Source organism: Chanodichthys erythropterus, chromosome 19 (assembly GCF_024489055.1).
Source record: "Chanodichthys erythropterus isolate Z2021 chromosome 19, ASM2448905v1, whole genome shotgun sequence".
In the NCBI taxonomy this organism is placed as follows: domain Eukaryota; kingdom Metazoa; phylum Chordata; class Actinopteri; order Cypriniformes; family Xenocyprididae; genus Chanodichthys; species Chanodichthys erythropterus.
The window spans coordinates 31940221-31961275 of NC_090239.1; the positions used below are offsets into that span (position 1 = coordinate 31940221).

The 21055-nt window shown below is 35.4% G+C and overlaps 1 protein-coding gene across 1 annotated transcript in view; it reads left to right on the top strand.

The window, feature by feature from the left end:
• The window catches only part of waplb (WAPL cohesin release factor b), a 63979-nt gene that overhangs the window by 36437 nt on the left and 6487 nt on the right, over positions 1-21055 (top strand). The window contains exons 8-17 of the mRNA XM_067369032.1: positions 1387-1523; positions 1624-1735; positions 1831-2058; positions 6015-6126; positions 6339-6436; positions 9215-9291; positions 14721-14893; positions 16612-16727; positions 18041-18205; positions 18805-19006. Coding sequence (XP_067225133.1) covers positions 1387-1523; positions 1624-1735; positions 1831-2058; positions 6015-6126; positions 6339-6436; positions 9215-9291; positions 14721-14893; positions 16612-16727; positions 18041-18205; positions 18805-19006 — 1420 coding nt within the window. The remainder of the gene's footprint in view (positions 1-1386; positions 1524-1623; positions 1736-1830; positions 2059-6014; positions 6127-6338; positions 6437-9214; positions 9292-14720; positions 14894-16611; positions 16728-18040; positions 18206-18804; positions 19007-21055) is intronic.

The window sequence follows — 21055 nt, forward strand, 5'->3', positions numbered from 1 at the left end:
CAATCGCGTCAGTTTAGGACAACCTCACTAAGCTCTGCCCTCTTTCGAAAGCTCCCATTTTAATCAAAAAAGCTGTCTACAATGCACAATGAATCTCTTGTTTACATTGTGTCTACACTTTGTTATAATTGAAGGATTTGCAAGCGTGCAGAACTCTAAGCTTGCATTAAACAGAAACTCTCAAAACATTTTGAGCAGAATTGCACACATTCTGATAACATGTCCATGATCAACACTTCATGAAACAGTTTGTAAATGAAGCATTTTAAAGTAGCCGCCTATTAACAGGTTCCGAATCAATCCAGGTCTTAAGGCTGGTATTATTAATTAATTTATTTTTTAATTTCAGTTTCAACTTGATACTGAATTACCTATACTTTAGACTAAACAAAGAGTAGCCTTTCTAAAAATATAATACAGAACATGTGTAACTAGTATAAAGTAACTGATGGCATTAAACAAATAGTTATGGTTGGATAATTGTTGCAGTATGACAATATACAGTATAATGTTGGTATGATATAAAGTGTCTATGTTTATTGACACTTTAGAGTGATAAAGAAACATGCATGAATGAAAAAAATAAAAAGTGGGACATACTTGTTAAAAGGAGTTATACAGCATGAACAAGAATTCAATGCGGCTCTCTCGCTTCTAATAAACCAGATGACTACTATTACTACTACTACTTCATGTGTATTCAACGTAGTGACGATGCAAGTTGCCTCTTAAAACACAAACAATTTAGAAGAACAACATAGTGACTAAACACGCTTTGTAGAGCAGTTTGTCCATTTAGGGCTGCTGTAGAACATGCCGGCGCATAATGGAGACTTAACATATAAGGGTACCCGTGGTGTAGGAGATAGAAATGGCTTATTCTAAGGTAATAAAAATATAATGATTCATTATGTAAGGTCTTTATACACCACTGAAAATATAGTTATGTATATTATATTGTGTTTCTGTCAACAGATCCTCACAAATTTTACATATTGCACCTTTACTGAATAGAACTTTGTTCTATTGCACTTGTCCTTTTGTTTGTAATTTGCTTCCTTGTTCTTATTTTTAATGAATAAAATAAAATAACCAAAATAACAGTTAAATATGTTATCATGAAATAAAACTTCTCATATTATAAAATATAAAATGTGTCCATATCATCTAAAATATGAATGAAGTGTTTGAGTCGGTGAGGGGCTTTATATATTTATATACCCATATACCTCAGGAAAGCAAAACCCATCATCAAAGAATATTTCTTTCAGTAAATTTGACGAGGTTAATGCTGCATGTAGCTTGATACCACTTTGCTCGGTTGCACTGGTAGAAATGGTAACTGAGCCCATAAAATAACCAGCAACATGCTCTTTTTCTCTGCAGTTGTACACTGTTGTCCAGCACGTGAAGCATTTCAATGATGTGGTGGAGTTTGGCGAGAATCAGGAGTTCACAGATGACTTTGAGTATCTTGCCACTGGTCTAAAGACTGGTCAACCCCTCAACACACGCTGCCTTAGGTGCAGAAAACATCCCTTCAGTGTATATTCTGACCATTCTGTGATATTTAAGCTATGACCTAATGTTTGCTCATTACAATCCTTTTGCAATTGTGTGCAGTGTTATTAGTTTGGCCACGCGGTGCGCCATGCCTGGTTTCAGGATGCACCTGAGGGCTCGTGGGAAAGTGGCTCAGGTCTTTAAAACTCTCAATGATGCACCTCAACATCCAGTAAGTCCGAAGATGTTTTGACTCTTCTAAAATCTTCACTTGGTGATGGCTTGCATTTAATCTGTTCTACTTTGCTGTCCTTGTCCCTTCCTTAGAATCTAGCTCTGTGTACGGCCTCTCTTATGTACATTCTCAGTCGGGACCGCTTGAATATGGACCTGGATCGGGCCAGTTTGGATCTGATGATTCGTTTACTGGAATTAGAACAGGACAAATCCATTGCTGATCAGCTGACGACAAAAGAGATGAACAAAGTGAAAGAAAAGATTCGCAAACTCTGTGAAACCGTCCACAATAAGCATCTCGACTTGGAGAATATCACGGTAAGCTTGAGATCAGCTTGTGCTTGTTTATTGGGTGATGTTTCTTCCTGCAGTGCAGTATTTCTGTTTCCATCTACAAACAGTCCTGTCCAGGATTTGCACTTTTTATTATTCAGCTTGTGTGATAGACCATGCAGATGGGAGATTGTGTTCATTTGGGGTTTTCAGAAAGGTTAAAGGATTAGTTTTCCTGATAATTTACTCGCCCCCATGTCATCCAAGATGTTCATGTCTTTCTTTCTTCAGTCGAAAATAAATTTTGATCGAAAGATTTTGATGAAAACATTCCAGGATTGTTCTTCTTATAATGGACTTCAATGGCCTCCAAACATAATGGTTAAACTGATAATCATGAATATTTTGCTCAAAATTATTAATCACGATTATTCTATCAAAAAGGGTAATGTAGTTATGGCCATTTTGCACGTTCTTTACCAACCTACACTTCACCCAAAAGGCCTGTAGATGGCAGACTGACTTCATTTAACCAACTATGATAACTTCATTAGATGGTAAATCAATACAAAACACATGATTTTGGTGGGCGCTTTGGTCATGGGGGTGAACTAATCCTTTAATTTTCTGCTCCCTCTAGTGGATACACTTCAGATTTTGGATTGTGCATTCTAGGTAGGGATGCACCGATACAAGTATCGGTATCGGGCCCAATACCAAGCTCATGTACTTGTACTCGTACTCATAAAAATACCCCCGATCTCTCCCATTTCTCTCAGGCAGCGCACGTTAAGTTCTCCTTGCGTGGTCTCCTTGAATGGTCAAATGCACAAATAGTTGTCAAAATGTCCATCGTGTAGAGTATCTCATGTAAATACAGTCGGTTATGGCTTAAGTGGCTTAAAGGTGATAAAGAGGATCTTTTCGTCGACTGAGAATCCAAAGACTGTTACTGGGTTTTTTAAATGAGCGCATGCGTAAGAACAGCCCCCCTCCTTCACAGCTCATTTCAAAGGAACGCCTCCCAAAACTCGTGCACGAGTATTGGAACACGAGTGTTTACCACCGGCATTCGCTGTGTCGTGTTTTTTGGATTCATTATGTCGGACTCACCGCAAATAACTCATAAACTGTAGTTGTTATTCCTGTCTCCGGACAAAAACATCGCATGTGGCGCCTGTGGAGTCTGGAAAGTTACTGGAGCGCGCAGCCGCGCTCGTCTCTCACAAGGAACATCATGGCAGTGATTGACAAGCCAGAGGGCCAATCCGCACACGTCTCTCACAAGGAATGTCACGGCAGTGATTGACAAGCCAGAGGGCCAATCGTTTACGTGATGGCCCTACCTCGTGAACAGATGATGTATATTAATATTATTCCTTTCAGTGCACCTAATAAATAGTCTTTTATCAGTTAGTAAAGACAGTTTCAAGTAATATTGCAAAAATGTATAAAACAAAACTTCCTCTTTAGCACCTTTAAACGGTCTTAAAATGACAGTAGCCTAATTAAATATTTGTCTGTCATTAACGTTCATAAGACAAAAAAATAAATATATATATATATATATATATATATATATATATATATATATATATATATAAATATATATATATATATATATCATTAAATAAAATTTCTCATATCATGATCATATTACCCATTCGTCCCATATTCCACCATGAGAAATCTGATCAGGTTATGTTATAAACATTTGTTCTGTAATATTTGTTTAGCACTTTTTGAAAGGCAGGTTTAAAAAGACTTGATGTTTGTTTTTGTTTGTTTGTTTTTTATTATGACTTTGGTAATTTTGCCCTTTGAAGGTTATTGGGCACTGAAATTTGTGCTTTAAGTTTGTGACAAGCACGTAAAAATTATTACATTTTTCATTGGAGTAATAATGAAGAAGCTGTCCTACATTCATTAGTCTCACTATGTTGTGCTTGGAAAACTGCCACATCATCGAAAAATAAATTAACAAATGTGTAGGTATCTGTATCTGCAAGTACCAGAAAAAAAAATATCGGTACTTACTCTGTCCTTAAAAAAATGGTATCGGTGCATTCCTAATTCTAGGGATGCTTTCAAAATCTATTTGGTCACTAGTCTTTTTTTTTTTTTTTTTTTTAAGGAATAGTTCACCCCAAAATTATAATATTTTTTACACACCCTCATGTCATTCAAAATCCCTTATGACTTTTTTCCATGGAACACAAGAACATACTGGCTGTTTTTTCTGAATTAAAAAGTATGGGGACTGGAGTTTGTATGCTTCAAAAAAAGGGGCAATCAAACTAAAAAGTGTCTTCTGAAACATTATAATAGCTTTGTTTGAATAACTGATAAATATTTTAGTATTCACAGAAAGTCTTGACACCTGGATCAATCAATGAGTCTGTTGATTTGGTTCACCAAGTTGATTTTATGAGCCGATTAATTTGAGTGATTCACAAATAATTTTAATTTGAAATTGACCTTATTGTTGAACATGGGGAATGTAAAAAATAAAAAAAAATTGGCTTTTAAAGGGTTAGTTCACCCCCCCAAAAAAATAAAAATAAAAATAAAAATAATAATAATAATTTACTCACCCTCAATCCATCCTAGGTGTATATGACTTTTTTTCAGTCAAACACAATCAGAGTTATATTTAAAAAATATTCTGGCTTTTCCAAGCTTTATAATAGGAGTAAATAGTAACCAGTATTTTGAAGCCAAAAAAAGCACATCCATCCATCATAAAAGTAATCCATACGGCTCTAGGGGATTAATAAAGGCCTTCTGAAGAAAATATCCATATTTATAACTTTATATACTAGAATCACTGGCTTTCATTCCGAGTCAATTCCGGTTGAAGAGTTAACTTTGACCTGACACATGATGACAAACGTGGAAGGTAGAGGATAGAGCAAAACAAAACACTGGTCACGAATAAGAAGTCTAAAATGAGAATTTTTAAAGAGAAATGTTGAAGGAGCTTGAGTTTGTTGCCCAGCCCTATTTGTTCGAACCACGAGTGGTGTCTACTCTCACCTAAACTTACGTTACTCCTACATCCTACGTCATACCCGGCGTAACCCTATTCTCTCGTGAATGTGTGGACAGATGTTACCGGAAGCAAGTGATTATAGTCTATAGTTATAAATATGGATATTTTTCGTAAAAAAATGCATCGCTTAGCTTCAGAAGGCCTTTATTAAACCCCTGGAGCCGTATGGATTACTATTATGATGGATGGATGTTCTTTTTTTGGGCTTCAAAATACTGGTTACTATTCAGTCCTATTATAAAGCTTGGAAGAGCCAGACTGAAAGAAGAAAGTCATATATACCCCTAGGGTGGCTTGAGGGTGAGTAAATTATGGGATAATTTTCATTTTTGGGTGAAATTATGGACTCTTTCTCTGAGAAGGTTTAACATTCTGCTGACAGCCTAGGTTTTGTAAGCTGTTCTCACAGGATGATTTCAAAAACAGCTGGGTGGAATGCATCAGAAAGATGTAGAATTCACAGATTTTAAGTTGAGCTGTTTTTACTTGACATGCAGTTTTTGAAAATGCTGATGTTGAAAAAAAGACATGACACACTGGTCAAAGACATCTGTCTGGAGCATTTGCACATAGGCCAGCAATTAAAAATACACAAACTGAACACAACGCATCTTGTGTGAACGCCTACTTAGACTGTTAGCACATGAACGCACAGCATGATAAAACCCTCTACAAGATGTTGTCTCCAAATTCACCCATAAATTAATTCAAAACACCCTTTACTAAACTATTATAATATTTACTTGTTTTAATGTTTTTGCTTGAGCCATAAGACTTATTGACTTTTATCAAGTCTTGTTTCTTTGCATTTCACACCCTCCATTTACATTTGTTTTAATGTTCTGTTCAGCAAATAGAACTTTTACATTTGCATAATGGAGTCATTCTAACTGAAAGTATTTTTTATAATATCTTTCAGACTGATTGTGCATTTTCTTTTTCTCTTCAGACGGGACATTTAGCCATGGAGACGTTGTTGTCATTGACATCGAAGAGAGCAGGGGATTGGTTTAAAGAAGAACTCCGGCTTCTGGGAGGCCTGGACCACATTGTAGATAAAGGTCTTCTGCTTTTACTGTGTATTTGCTGAAGTGACCTGTATAATATTAAAGATCTGTTTATTATTTGTTATTTAATACTGAAGTGCAAAGAGATATGTTAATATTTTAGTAAGTCATGGCCATCCTATTTGTTTCAGATGCATGCATTTTAGAATAAGATGCTTTTAACAGTGTGTTTATATGCAATTGTGCATGTGTGTCTTTCCTCACAGTTAAAGAGTGTGTGGAGAACCTGAGCAGGGAGGATGATAAGGAGAACCTAGTGGCGTCATTGTGGGGGGCTGAGAGATGTCTCCGTGTCCTAGAAAGTGTAAGTCTGATACTCATTCACACTTTTGAGTTGTGATTCTTAGAAACTGCTTGTTATGCATATGTTATGTTACGTGCAACTTGGTGCATTATCCACTTTATTTTGCAATGCCGAAGTATTTATTTTTTTTTTTTTTTGTGAATGTGTGAGACATTCTATAAGAAATACCAGTTTGCAATATCAAGCAGCATAACAAATAGTTTTGTACATCTAAAAATAACTGGAAGCGAATGACACCAGAAGCCTCACACATTTAAAAATAAGGTGGATAAAGTGCCCTGAATAAGTTATATCAAGTAGATTCAGGCTGTTTCTCCTTGAACCTGCAAACCCCATTAACATGGTTATACACATTTCAATTAAAATTCACATACTTTGCAGCATTAACAGAATAAAATTATATATGCTTTCACATGGTTTTTACAAACAAGACATTTTCGGTGACTTCGGTGGTCTTATTGTGTTATACACTACAGTTCAAAAGTTTGGGGTCAGTAAGATTAAAATAATAATAATTAATTATTTAAGTATTTAATTAATACATTTATTCAGCAGTCATGCATTAAATTGATCAAAAAATGACAGTAAAGATATGTATAATAGGAATGCACTGACAGGATTTTTTTAACAAACAGTTATTGGCTGATACTGATATTTGTCACTTGCTCTTATATTTGTCATTAACATTTGTCATTAAAATAGATAGTGTTTCGATCATGTTTTAAATCAGCAAAGTAAAAAAAAAAAAAAAAAAACATTGTTACTAACTAGCTGCATCAAATTATTTCTAATGAAAATGGATTGGAGCCATTTAACATTCCGCAGGCCAACATAAATACAACAAAGAGAGCCTACATGACATAAGCAGTGCTTTTAGGTTGGTTTTAGGGCTGCACGATTAATCGCATGCTATTCTCACGCGCATTTCGTCAGTAAAGCCGGTTCCCTGATTACCGCTAAATCGCCATCACCTGCTTTCAAATGAAGCGGCATTTAATAGACAGAGCCGTAGATCACTGAAAAGCCACGCAATATCGCGTTCATATCGCAGATGAATCGCCTGCGATAATGAACGCGATATTGCATGGCTTGTCTGTGAACTACGGCTCTGTCTATTAAAAGGCGCTCCGTTTAAAAACAGGTGATGGCGATTTAGCGGTAATCAGGGAACCGGCTTTACTGACGAAATGCGCGTGAGAATAGCATGCGATTAATCGTGCAGCCCTAGTTGGTTTACTTTATTTCTGTATCTGAAAACTGTTAAACCTATGTAAAATAACTGCATATTCTTCACCATATAAATTAAATCCATATATTATTACATTGAGACAAAGCTAAATTCTACAGTACAACAGTAATACATTTCTGTCACTTCAAGTTAAACTGAACTTTTATTTTGACGGGGTGCCGTGACGACCTTCTACTTGAGTTTCTGTGTGTTTATGATATGACGGTAGATTTTTTTTTTTCAAACGAAACGGTAAAATTCTCACGAAGTGACTCTGGAGATGAAGTTCATCAATTGTCTCACATATTGGGGCAAGCATCACACATTCTTCAGTGTATATATGAGGTAGGCTAAATGAAACTGCACGTCTGCGCCATTCATTCACACAGAGACATGCAGAATATGCGGTATTCATATTTAAATATTCCTTTTGCGGCTTAATATTCACAGACTAATATTCACTACTTTTTAATTATTCATCAAAACTCTGACACATTCTGTGGCATTCCGCGTCATACAGTAAACTCTATTTGTGACTGGATTACGCAATTCCGACCACGTCGCGATAATCATAGGGCCCTATACACATTAATGCTTTTTATCTTTTGTTTTTTTGATTAACATTAAAACGTAGACAGCAGCACAGCAGGAATTTTAGATTATGGGTTAATCTTGGATTAAGCATGAGACATTATACAGCTCAGTGTCTTCACGCAGTTAATTAATAAAACATCGGTGTGTTATATCAGCCTTTTTCATGCTAAAGCTGATATGCCGATGGTTGTAAATTGATCAAAAATCGACCGATAAATATCGGCGGCCAATAATTGGTGCATCTATATTTTATATGTTAAAGTGCTTTTTTTTTTACTTTCTATTCATTAAAGATATCTGAAATGCGTCACAGTTTCCTCAAAAATATTAAGCAGCACAACGGTTTTCAGCATTTGTTAAAATAAATGTTTTTTGAGCATCAAATCATCATTAGAATGATTATTTCTGAAGAATCATATGAATGACACTGAAGACTGGAGTAATGATGCTGAAAATTCAGTTTTGCACCAGAAGAATAAATTACATATTTAAATATATTCAAATAGAAAAGTTATTTTAAATTTCAATAATACTTCACAATATTGCTGTTTTTACTGTATTTTTGATCAAATATATTCAGCCTTGGTGAACGTAAGAGATTTCTTAGAAAAGCAATTTTAAAAATCTTATCAACCCCAAACTTTGAACGTTGTGTAGATGTTATCATAATATTACACATACTGTGATATAAGATTTTGGTCATAATGCTTTTTGCTATATCTTTATAACTTTAGATGTCTAATGCTATGTTTTTGTGAGGGAATTTTGGTTATTGTGCTTGTTGGCAGAATGAGTGAGTAGATTTCTCTTAGGGATAAACAGACTGCATTAACCTTGATATTAACCTACTATAGATTGAACAACAGAGTCAGATACAATAATCTGTCTATGCTGGGACAATTTAAGAGGATTTGTTTTTTAAATACATATTTTAAATATGATATTATTTGATACAGGTAACTGTTCACAATCCAGAAAACCAGGCCTACCTGATTGCGTACAAGGACTCTCAACTCATAGTGTCTTCAGCGAAGTAAGTGCCTCCAGAACAAATGCAGATGTTCGGCAGTATAGCTGTGGTTTATACGGTAATGTAACAGTTCTCTTCATGTTTACCTGACTGTTTTTGGCAGTAAGACCCTGGTACTGTTCAGTCAGGCAGGGGTGCAGGTTAGCCGTGCACTTTGTGCTAGCTTTCCTCATTACAGCAGACAGCCTCCAGACTCATTAACAACCCCAACAGCAACAGGAACATTTTATCAACAGCACCAGCTGCCAAGACCATAAGCGCAGAGAACTGCTGTGCCAGAGAACACCCTCTGATACAGCTCAAGCCATGCTGACATTTCTTAAAGAGACCAATCATTTCAAACATTAACGAGAGTTGCATACCGTCTCAAGAGTCCAACTTCAGAGCATGTAAAAGGATAGTTAGCCCATAAATGTCATTTGTCATTTACTCCCTCATTTGTCATTTACTCCCTCATGTCATTCCAAACACTGCATACACACTGTTTACAATGAAAGTATACTGATATCGGGAGCTAGAGTTGTCAAAAGTACAGACTTCGGTACCACGTCGGTACAGATTGGTACCAAAGTCTGTACTTTTGACAGCTCTATCAGGAGTTGTCAAGCACCATAAAGCTAGTCTATTTGCATCTGATATCACAGAACTGCATGCTCCATATTTGAATATCAACTGAAACTTGTCAGAGATTATTATTGAATACTTCTGTTTGGTCTATTCCTCATACAAAGCTTCAGAAGACTTTGAATCTATATATATATATGTATATATATGTATATACATATACATATATATATATGTATATATTTATATTTATATGTATATATGTATATGTATATATATATTTATATGTATATATATATGTATATGTATATATATATGTATATGTATATATATATGTATATATATATATATGTATATATATATATGTATATATGTATATATATATGTATATGTATATATATATATGTATATATATATATATATATGTATATATATATATGTATATATGTATATATATATGTATATATGTATATATATATATATATATATATGTATATATATATATATGTATATATATCTGTATATATGTATATATATATATATAGGTATATATATATATGTATATATATATATGTATATATATATATATATATATATATATATATATATATATATATATATATATATATATATATATATATATATATATATATAATATATATATATAATATATATATATATATTTTTATTAAATATATTAAATGTGGGATGCTTTATCACATTCTATGAAAAGGGTCCACCTAGTGCACAAGTCATATTGACTACTTTATGATTGTACCTTTCACAACATGTATTATAAAACTTTCTGGCCTTGGTTTCAGAAATCACTGTTGTGAATTGATATTTTTATCTCCATTATTCTCTGCATTTAATTCACCAAACACTCATACTCATGCTCATACTTTTCAAGCAATCAGAATTCTTGCCTGGCAGATGATAAAACAGACAAAAAGTTACATAGACTCACTCCAAAAAAACAAACAAACAAAAAACAGCAATGAAGCAACGCCCTGCCATGTGCCTTTTACATGGGCAAGTACAACTCATATTTTAAGATTTCAGTTTGCATATTGAGAGTAAAGCATATTCAAGCATCTGTTATGGTAAATCTAGCTCATCTGCTTGAGGCAGTCTGGCCTCTCTTCCACTGCTAATGTAATTATGAGCTGATGGCCCAGCTCTCTAGACAGGGTTAGATGCTTCAGAGAGTGCACAGCAAACTAAACATGGGTGCTGGGCCAGTAAGAATTCACACTAGCAAACACCCTAGCAACACAATGAAAAAACTAAAAAAAACTCAAAAAAAAAACGCCCATGAAGCAGTGTTTTTGCCTTTAAAGGGATAGTTCAACCAAAAACGAAAATTTGATGTTTATCTACTTACCCCCAGTGCATCCAAGATGTAGGTGAGTTTGTTTCTTCAGTAGAACACAAATTATGATTTTTAACTCCAACCGTTGCAGTCTGTCAGTTGTATAATGCATGTCAATGGAAACTTCGTCTATAAGAGTAAAAAAAAACAAAAAAAACATGCACAGACAAATCCAAATTAAACCCTGTGGCTCGTGACGACACATTGATGTCTTAAGACACTAAACGATCGGTTTGTGCGAGAAACTGAACAGTATTTGTATAATTTTTTTACCTCTAAAACACCACTAAGTCCAACTGCCCTGCACATCCTGTTAGTGAGGTCAGCAAACGCGTTCTGATGACGGAAGCGATGTCTCGCGCTTTGCTTCAATGAGTGCGAGAGATCACTTCCGTTGTCAGAGCGCGTTCAGACCTCACTAACCGGATGCGCAGGGCAGTTGGACATGGTGTTTTAGAGGTTAAAAAATTATATAAATACTGTTTGATTTCTCGCACAAACCAATCGTTTCGTGTCTTAGGACATCAATGTGTTGTCACGAGCCACAGTTTAATTTGGATTTGTCTGTGCATGTTTTTTTTACTCTTATAGATGGAATTCCCATTGACATGCATTATACAACTGACAGACTGCAACGGTTGGAGTTAAAAATCATCATTTGTGTTCTACTGAAGAAACAAAGTCACCTACATCTTGGATGCCCTGGGGGTAAGCAGATAAACATCAAATTTTCATTTTTGGGTGAACTATCCCTTTAACATGGGCAAGTACCACTCACATTTTCAGATTTCAGTTTGCATATTGAGAGTAAAGCATATTTAAGCATCTGTTATGGTAAATCTAGCTCATAATTGTCTGCTTGGGGCAGTCTGGCCTCTCTTTCACTGCTAATGTAATTATGAGCTGATGGCCCAGCTCTCTAGACAGGGTCAGATGCTTCAGAGAGTGCACAGCAAACTAAACACGGGTGCTCAGGAATATGAAGAGGATCTAGATGAGTCAACAAAGTCAGCTCACACACATACACTTTTGGAAGAGCTCATTCAGCTGGCTCTAATTCAATTAGAGAGTACGGCAGGCTTGCATTAATAATGACCCCACTAATAGATGAATACATGAACCTCTACCTCCATTTCCCATCTCACTCGCTAATGACCTCTCATTATGCTAAGCGCATTAGTAGCATTTTGCATGAAGCTGGTCATACTGTTAGCGCTTGTGCTGTGGTTGCTGACTGCCTCTCTCTTGCTATCTCACTCACACACACATCTTGGGGACTAATAGAGAGGAAGAGTTAAGTTTTCCCCCTCTAGAGAAAGCTAATGCAGCTTGTGTTAGTGTCTGCTGACCCTGGCAGCAGTGTAAATGTGATCCATTAGGATGCTGCAGGCTGTTTTTCCATCTCGAGTGTTACTCTGAATGGCCATTATTTAAATGCTGATGGAGCACTTGTAGGACCAGATTTAGAGTCGTTAAAATGTTCTAATGTGACGTCACTGTGCCGGGGTACACTAAGAGGCTTTTGATGCCCTGTGAAAGACTAAATTTATGATTTCATTTATCAAGAGCAGTTATTTTTGTGCTTACAATAACACATGGAGTGCAAGGGTCCTTAAAGTAGTGTTTCTCAGCTGGTTTTGCTGCAGGACAGATTTTGTCCTTCACAGTGCCAAGTTTTAAAGGGTCCTGAAACCCCCTGTTTCAGCACTAGTTAATTCTCATCACAGTTTTGAAAAATGCTACAAAAGTGGCCTTGGAAAGCATCAAAAATGCATCAAAGTTTCCCCACAAATGCATGCGGCAATTCACCATAACATGCAACAGAATCAAAACATATATTATATAATTTAAACATCAAGTGCAAGGCGCGAAAGACAACTTAAGCGAGCTCTGTGAGAAGATTTGTGCACTCATCTGAAGTGCATGTACAGTGCGCAAATATTGAGGTGTCTTTTTAAGTCTTGTTCTTGAATGGATAAATTTACATAAAATGATGTCTACATGCTGGGCTTGGCAAGTATCCCAGCAAGCATAGTCGGTTTATGTCTTAAGTGAACTTATACACTCGAAAAAAGAACACGTGTTCAGTATCAGTGTACTGATCCGTGTATTGTTGCGTATTGCATTCCTACTGTCTGAACGTGTTTTTTTTTGTTTTTGTTTTTTTTTAAGTGTTAATCAAACAACAAAAGACAAGGAAATCACTCATTGCTCTTAACTGAATAGTAACTTAATAATTAATAATGATTGATCTTTATTTCATTTTATACAGATAAGATTACATGCAATGTTGTTTTACATTTTATTAGCTACTTTATTCAAATTCTACCTGAAAACTGGATACATGAAAAACCTGAAGGGCTTTATTTATTTGTATCTTTGCTTTACTGTATTTATTTGTGCTGTTTGATTATTTATTTTTATTTGACAGTAGTAATTTTTTTACCTGAATATAGCACATACCAAACCGTACCGAAACCGTGAGCCTAAAACCGTGATACAGACCAAACCTTGAGTAATCTGAACCATTGCACCCCTAATATTATACATGGTTTAGTAAGTTTGACGTAAATTGCATAAATGTATACATATCCTGTGACTGCTTTTAATTTAAATCAAAAGTATACATATGAACACGCTGTTGCATTTTTAATAACTTTTGAGACTTATTTTTTAGCATTTATTCAAGAAGTTAAGGAGCTCTAAAGACCCTTTACAGTCAAGGTGCAGATGAATCCCGTTTGTTTAGGAGACTGGGTCATTGGAAGAGATTTTATGTCTCTTACAGAAACTCTTACAGAGCAAAAACACTCACTTGTGATCCATGAATGCTCCTCTCACTCATACTTACTGTACATGTTACATCTACATCTCACAGCATCTGTCATAGGAAAGCATCACATGCTGTTGTGAATAATTAAGAGAACTGTCATCATTTAGGATAAGGACACACAGTTTCATGAATTATTATGAGACACAGAAGAGGCATTAATTTACTATAGTTGTGAATTTGTGCCAAAACACAGCAGTTTTATTGGATGCACAACTTTTTAGTGTCATCCTCCCTTTTACTGGATAAGGCTCTTTATTTTATTATCCTAACTATGCACAATTATATGGTTAGCTGCATTTTGATATTTGCATTATTTTTTTCTTCTGCTCTCTGCCAAGCTATCAGAATAGACCCACCAGTTGAGAACCAATACCTTTAATTTAATTTACTCAAAAATGTGTAACTTTTTGGTTCTCATGTTGTACTGAACCCATATAACTGATGGAACACAAAAGGAGATATTTTGAAGAATGTTCATGCTGTGCTTTTTCATACGATGAAAAGAAACTTAAAAACAATTTGACTCATGCACTACATATTCCAAGACTTCTGAAGTTTTATAATAACTTTTATGTGAAAAAATTGGAACTGTCCCTTCAAGATGTTTTTGAATATTAAAATAATAATTATTTGGATGGACATGACATCTTCGACTTTTTTTAGGGCGTTACGGCACTGTGAGGAGATGATCCAGAGGTACAGCCGAGAGGTGAACAGAGGCCTGTGCTCGTCAGGCACGCCGCTTCCTTACTGCAGCAACAGCAATGTGGGGAAAGCCGTAGAAGACTGTATGCGAGCCATCATTGGAGTCCTGTTAAATCTCACACATGATAACGGTAAGTGCAAAGACCAGAACATTTAACAAAACAAACCTACTTTTGACAGCGAAGGAATGCATTGTAAATGTAACAGTGTTGAAAAAGCCACTTTGAAACTGTAGTTTGCCAAGCTGCAAGGTACTTTTTAAAGGGTTTATTCATCCAAAACGAAATTGTCATCAATTTCTCACTTTTGTTCATCTAGACTTAGACTTTAGTTCATCTGCGAAACACAAATTAAGATATTTTTAATGAAACCTGAGAGATTTCTGCTCCCCCCTCACCTGCCACCCCCAACCATTGAAAGTCCATTCCAACAAAACTTTTGACATTTTAAAAAGTTCAAAAAAACATTGTAAACTTAATCCATATGAATCGAGCGAGATGGAAATATTTTCTTCAGGACTGGTTATTACTTAAGTCAGTTACATAAAAAGGTAGATTGGTCTAATTTGAATCTGAAAAAGGTAAGAATGATTAGCAATAACTAATTGCTAGTTGGTTAAACTAGTTCTTAAGACGCAGCTTAATGGCTATATTTACGCAACATGAATTACGGAAACTCAACTATGCCTGAATGACATGCATCAAACCAGTGAGGTTTGTTCTTTCGTGTCAAGCAAGTACGGTATTTGATCAACACACATATATATATATAGAGCACATCAAATATCTATGTTCTCGCTTAGTGTAGTGTTTGAATGTTTAATGGTGACTCTAAGGCAATTTTTTTTTTTTCTGAAATATAAATGCTTGTGTGAATTTCTAACATTTATTGATGATAATGTAAATTGCTAGTCTTACGCTGGAGGGAAATACCTCAAGTGCATTAAGCTGCACACACACACACACCTGACAGAACTCCAGTGAAATATGCTCATGACCATGTTTAAAGTGTTTGTGGGACCTTTTCCTCAGCGGCTTGCTTTATGACTGCCATTTTTCAAAGGCATTTTTCCCCCATAGAAAAGCATTTTTCTTTGCTCTAAAGTGATACCACTGACATAGGTTTTCCATTCACAGCACACAGACCTAGTAATGTTGGTGCTTTTAGTTAGTTACTCCCCAACACTCCCCAAACTGTAAATCGATTGCATATGCCAACGTTCGGTTCATGTCAAAACGTGAAGAATATTCTTGGCTTTAGTCAAGAATTTGGAATCTTTCCCACAGCAGCTCGATAGCATTGTGACCACCATTTTTCAAATATGTTTTTCACCAATGAAACTTTTTTTACTACTGTAATGTGTTGTCACTGACAGAGGTTCTCCAGCACACAGATCCAACTAATCAGTAATGATACACATTATTGGTTATTATCGATTAGTCATTACAGATCTATATTGCTGCTTTTAGTTAGTTACTCCCTAACACTGAACTGTAATATGGGCTGGAAGCTGTTCAGCTGAACAATCAGGCGACTGGGCCGCAGTGACGGTCTCATTACATTATGCCTAATAGAACGTTTGTTATTCTGCTTTTGAAAGGCTTAAAGTCAATAAGAGTCTTTTGGCTTCCTTGCATGGGTTTTGTTCAATGTGCCAAATGGATTTCTGTTAGCAGTGCTGCTTTGGCTAGCTGTTTGCTAGTTTTGCTGCCAACCCCTTCAGCATAATGCAGGACTACTCGGTCATAAGCCAAATGTGAGCAGCTTGGATAACAACAGTCAGAGAAAATCCCTGATTAACTTTGAACTCGTATATACGGCAGCTATTGAGTGCGTTTTCTATCTGTAGAATGGGGCAGCACAAAGACAGGTGAGCAGGAGGAGTTAATCATCACAGCACTGAACTGTGTGCTCAGGGTCCCGCAGTACCTGCCGCAGGAGCAGAGGTTCGATATCAGAGTCCTGGTGAGTACACAGCTATACTAATATCACTCTGTGTTAGTATACATTCAGTGAGGACTAGCAGTGTCCACTAGGAGTTCCAGAGTGCTTTCAAATGTTACAAATGAAAAATCCATAATGTGGTCAGATTTGTAATAAATGTGTTATGTGATGTTTCAGATCTATACAATGTTTATTTGTGAGGATGTATTTTGCTGGTAATTATAAAACTGTGTTGCTTAAAAAAAAACTGATGCAACTGTTTGCATCTTTTTTTCTTTTTTTTTTTTTTTTTTTTTAAGGTACTTCCAATGAAATTGTTTATCTATTTCAGTAAAATCCACAGCACATGCTTAATGTAATTTATTTAGCATTTATATTTAACGAACAAGTAAGATATTACTTGTCACTGGCATTAACACATTTATTGCTTATAGAGTCAATGTAGCGTTTACCTTCATGTTGTCTACTGCACAATGGTAACCACCAAAATTTCAACATAACTGAAACTCTTTTAAAAGCCAAACATAACAGCATTAAACACTAATCATGCAAAGCATGCTGGGAACTAGAAATACACTATAAACCGTTTCCAAAGTTACTACAACTTATTTTTTTAAAATTCAATTAAAGCAGAAATGTGAGTTTATATTAGACCCAAAATTAAGTTAATGTAATGATCAACATTATGTCAACAGAACTCAACAAAATAATGTTTAAACTTAATAACAGTGTTAAATAAACTTCAAAGGTTTAATTAAATCAATAAATTAGTTTTTTTTAATTTGCAGCTATGCATTTATTTAAGTTGTGGTAACAGGCCCCCTGAATTACTTTTTAGAGTGGTTAATATTTTGTTGATTTGTAATGCGTTAATACACTCCTTCCATTAGGAACAAATTAATTAGTTGCTTAAACTTCGCAGAGACTTTTTTTGTGAAAATTAAGTTATAATGCAAACAAATTACTGATTAATTGGTTTTTCTCGTTTTGTTAAGTTATAGTTGTTACTAAATCTTTTTTTTAAGAATTTAAAAGTGTATAAAAATAAAAAAATATTTATATGGTGGGAAAAAAAAAAAAAAAAAAAAAATATATATATATATATATATATATATATATATATATATATATATATATATATATATATATATATATATATATATATATATATATATATATATATATATATATATATATATATATATATATGTGTGTTAGTATTTGTGCAAACCAGTTGTGTATGACATTACTGTTAAAGTAAATCCTGTAAATTCTGTTCGTGTTGTGGTTGATCTAAATGAGGTTTATTTCATTGTGTGTGTGTGTGGTTGTAGGGTCTGGGCTTGCTCATTAATCTCGTGGAGTACAGCGCAAGGAACAGACACTGTCTGGTGGAGCTGCAAATGGAGGGAGGTGACGTCTGGGACTCGATGTGTGTGTCTGACAAAGATGAGTTGCAGACTGAGAGATCTCTCGGTGCCATCGCTGCTTTGGTGAAGGTATAAACACACACAGACATGCAGAAAAACTACTACTGCACGGCCATGCTTCACTCTTAAGTGGCTCATGGCTTGAAAAACAGGACCTAGTACACCTATTATTAAGATCTTGGTGTCCCAAGTGATCCAATGGCATGCGTCTCAACTGCATCTAATGGGACCACCAGTTACCGGATTGTGTGAAGGTCTCTGATTTCATGACTACATACATCACTGTTACTGCATTACATTTTTGGTGTACATAAAATAAAATTATGCATAGGTGTACATTGTGGTGTATAGAATGTGAGTTTTTTTTATTATATTTATATATATATATATATATATATATATATATATATATATATATATATATATATATATATATATATATAATATATATAATATATATAATATATATAATATATATATATATACATATATACAAAGGTTTTAATTAATGTGTGTGCGGGGTAATAGAAATGTAAAGATGTAATAGAACAGCATTAGTATTAGTGGTGAGAAATTTTAGAGATTTAAATTGTTGTCCAAATTTTTTTCATTCACTAATTGGTTCACAAACTAAACTAATTAGTTTGCCTCTGTTTCTGCATGAATAGCTTTTCCTTCAAAGAGAGCACGCGGCCATGTTGGCGGAGGCGGAGACGGATGACTTCATCAACGATGCGCCAAAGCCCCAATTGGACCAGAGCGGAGAATGGAAAGAAACGAATGAAGAGATCCAGTGGGTGGCTTCAGAAAACAACACCACAGAGGACAAGAAGAAGGAAGAGGAGGATGAAGAACTTGATCTCAACAAAGGTAGACACTCACTCACAATGCCATGGGACTAGCCAAATGCAGATATATATGTATTTTTTTTTTTTGCCATTGCAGGAAATTGAGCTTCCTCCATGAGCCACTTTGGTGGGCGACGAATCTCAGATGAATGAATGCTGTTGTTTAGTAACACTGTTGTTAAAGTTTCATATTTGATTATAATTGGAGGAACAGATTAAAGAGAAGCTGTTGAGGTGCCCAAAATTGGCCTTAGTTAATTTTTCTGATGTTTCTGATAGTTACAATACACAGTTAGTCTAATGCAGAGATAATATTATGTAATTGTCTTCTGTAGTCATCGAGTGCAGCCTCAGAGATAAAGCTGCTTGTGCAAGACCTTTATCTTCCTGTGTATATTCTGCTTTAAAGCCCCGATTAATTTTACAGCGAAGTACTTTTTCATTTTCGCTTATGCGTAAAAAGAAGTTTGAAATGCATGACCAGCGATATACTGTTAGAAAAGCAGTTAAGAAAACATCTGATCATAGCGATGTGGATATGTTTGCACCAGATCTACAATTCAGCACTCCAGTAAAGTCACGTCACATTTGTTTATATAGCACGTTATACAATAGATCGCTTTAAATCTAGCAGCTTTACAGTACATGAAAAAAAAGTGTCAGTATCTTTTTCAATTAGAATGTGCGCCTGCGCACATATGCATTCTTTAACAGAGCACTCACATCAAATGCGCCTACCTATTGACTAAACACGGTTTTACGGGTTTTTGCAGTTTATATGGAGATAAGTGCAAGTTTTTGAAAACGGCGCAGTTTAACGTCTTAATGCTTTCAATTTTTTTTTTTTTTTTTTTTTTTAAGCCGTATTTTTCATATATTTTACCTTTATTCTACACCTCTGTTTCCATTGTCATTTGAACGGCTCGTTTGACTTCCTGCTTCTATGAAGCCACTTCCTCAGATTGTTTAGCTGGCCCAGTGTATCCAGAACCATCGTGATTCGAATCGTCCGGAAACACCACGCCCCTTACCATTAGTGGTTTCTGCTTACGTGGGCTTCGCTGGAAATGTAAATAATGGCATCTATATTACTGTATCAAATTGAGCCCGAATCAGAACCAGATGAAGAGGGTCAAGCAGAACCTCTGCAATCGCGTTTTTTAAAGGACGTTTACGAATGGTATTTCATTTTGTATTTGTGTCAAAGTGTTTAGATGCTGTTTAGCCAAATACATGACTGAGTAGTCGCATTTTTGTAAAGGTAGTGTTTAATTTATAGCATCAACAACTGTTTGTCTATGAACATAGATTTTTGTTGGTGTTTGTTGAAGTATGCACTAGAATTTAGCTAACTAGCTAGCGAAGCAAAAATGAGTTGGTCTTTGTTTACATCCTTGATGCAACCAAAAATAACAACAGAACTATATGTTTAAAAGACATGTACAAACAATAAAACGATCTTATCGTTTGGGGCTGATAAACAGCAGCTTCTGCTTTTAAAGTAGGAACCGCTTCTTTCAGTAATAGCCTTTGTGCAAACCCAGCATTAAACTCTGGAAGCTGTAGATTCTGGAAGCTGTCTTCAGCGCCGCATTCAGTGTAGAAAATATCACTGATTATAATGGGTTCTATTATATTTTGACACGTTGCGTCACTCTCGTCCGGTGTACACAACACTTCCGCTTCCACATGCTGCACAACATGGCCTCGCCCTCTTTGTTGCGTGTTCCCGGGGGCAGTGTTTTGCAGGTTTATGATCTCACCAACCCGGGAAGAAGCTCATAGTAGTCCAAACCGGTCGTTTTTGTAGGCATTAAAATGCCTTAACTTTACAAGACAATATCTCCGTTTGTATTGAACTTTCAGCGCTGTAACTTTGCAGATAATGTTTATGCTCAAGCAGCAACATTACACACTAACTAAAGTTAAAAAAAGTGAAATCGCATTGAACCACCCCTTTAAATGAACAGCCAAAACGCATACGTTTTCTGTTTTTAGTTGAAAACTGTCATGTAAAAATGTAAGAACAACAAAGCAGGTATAGTGTATGCTGCTTGTGCATATAATTATC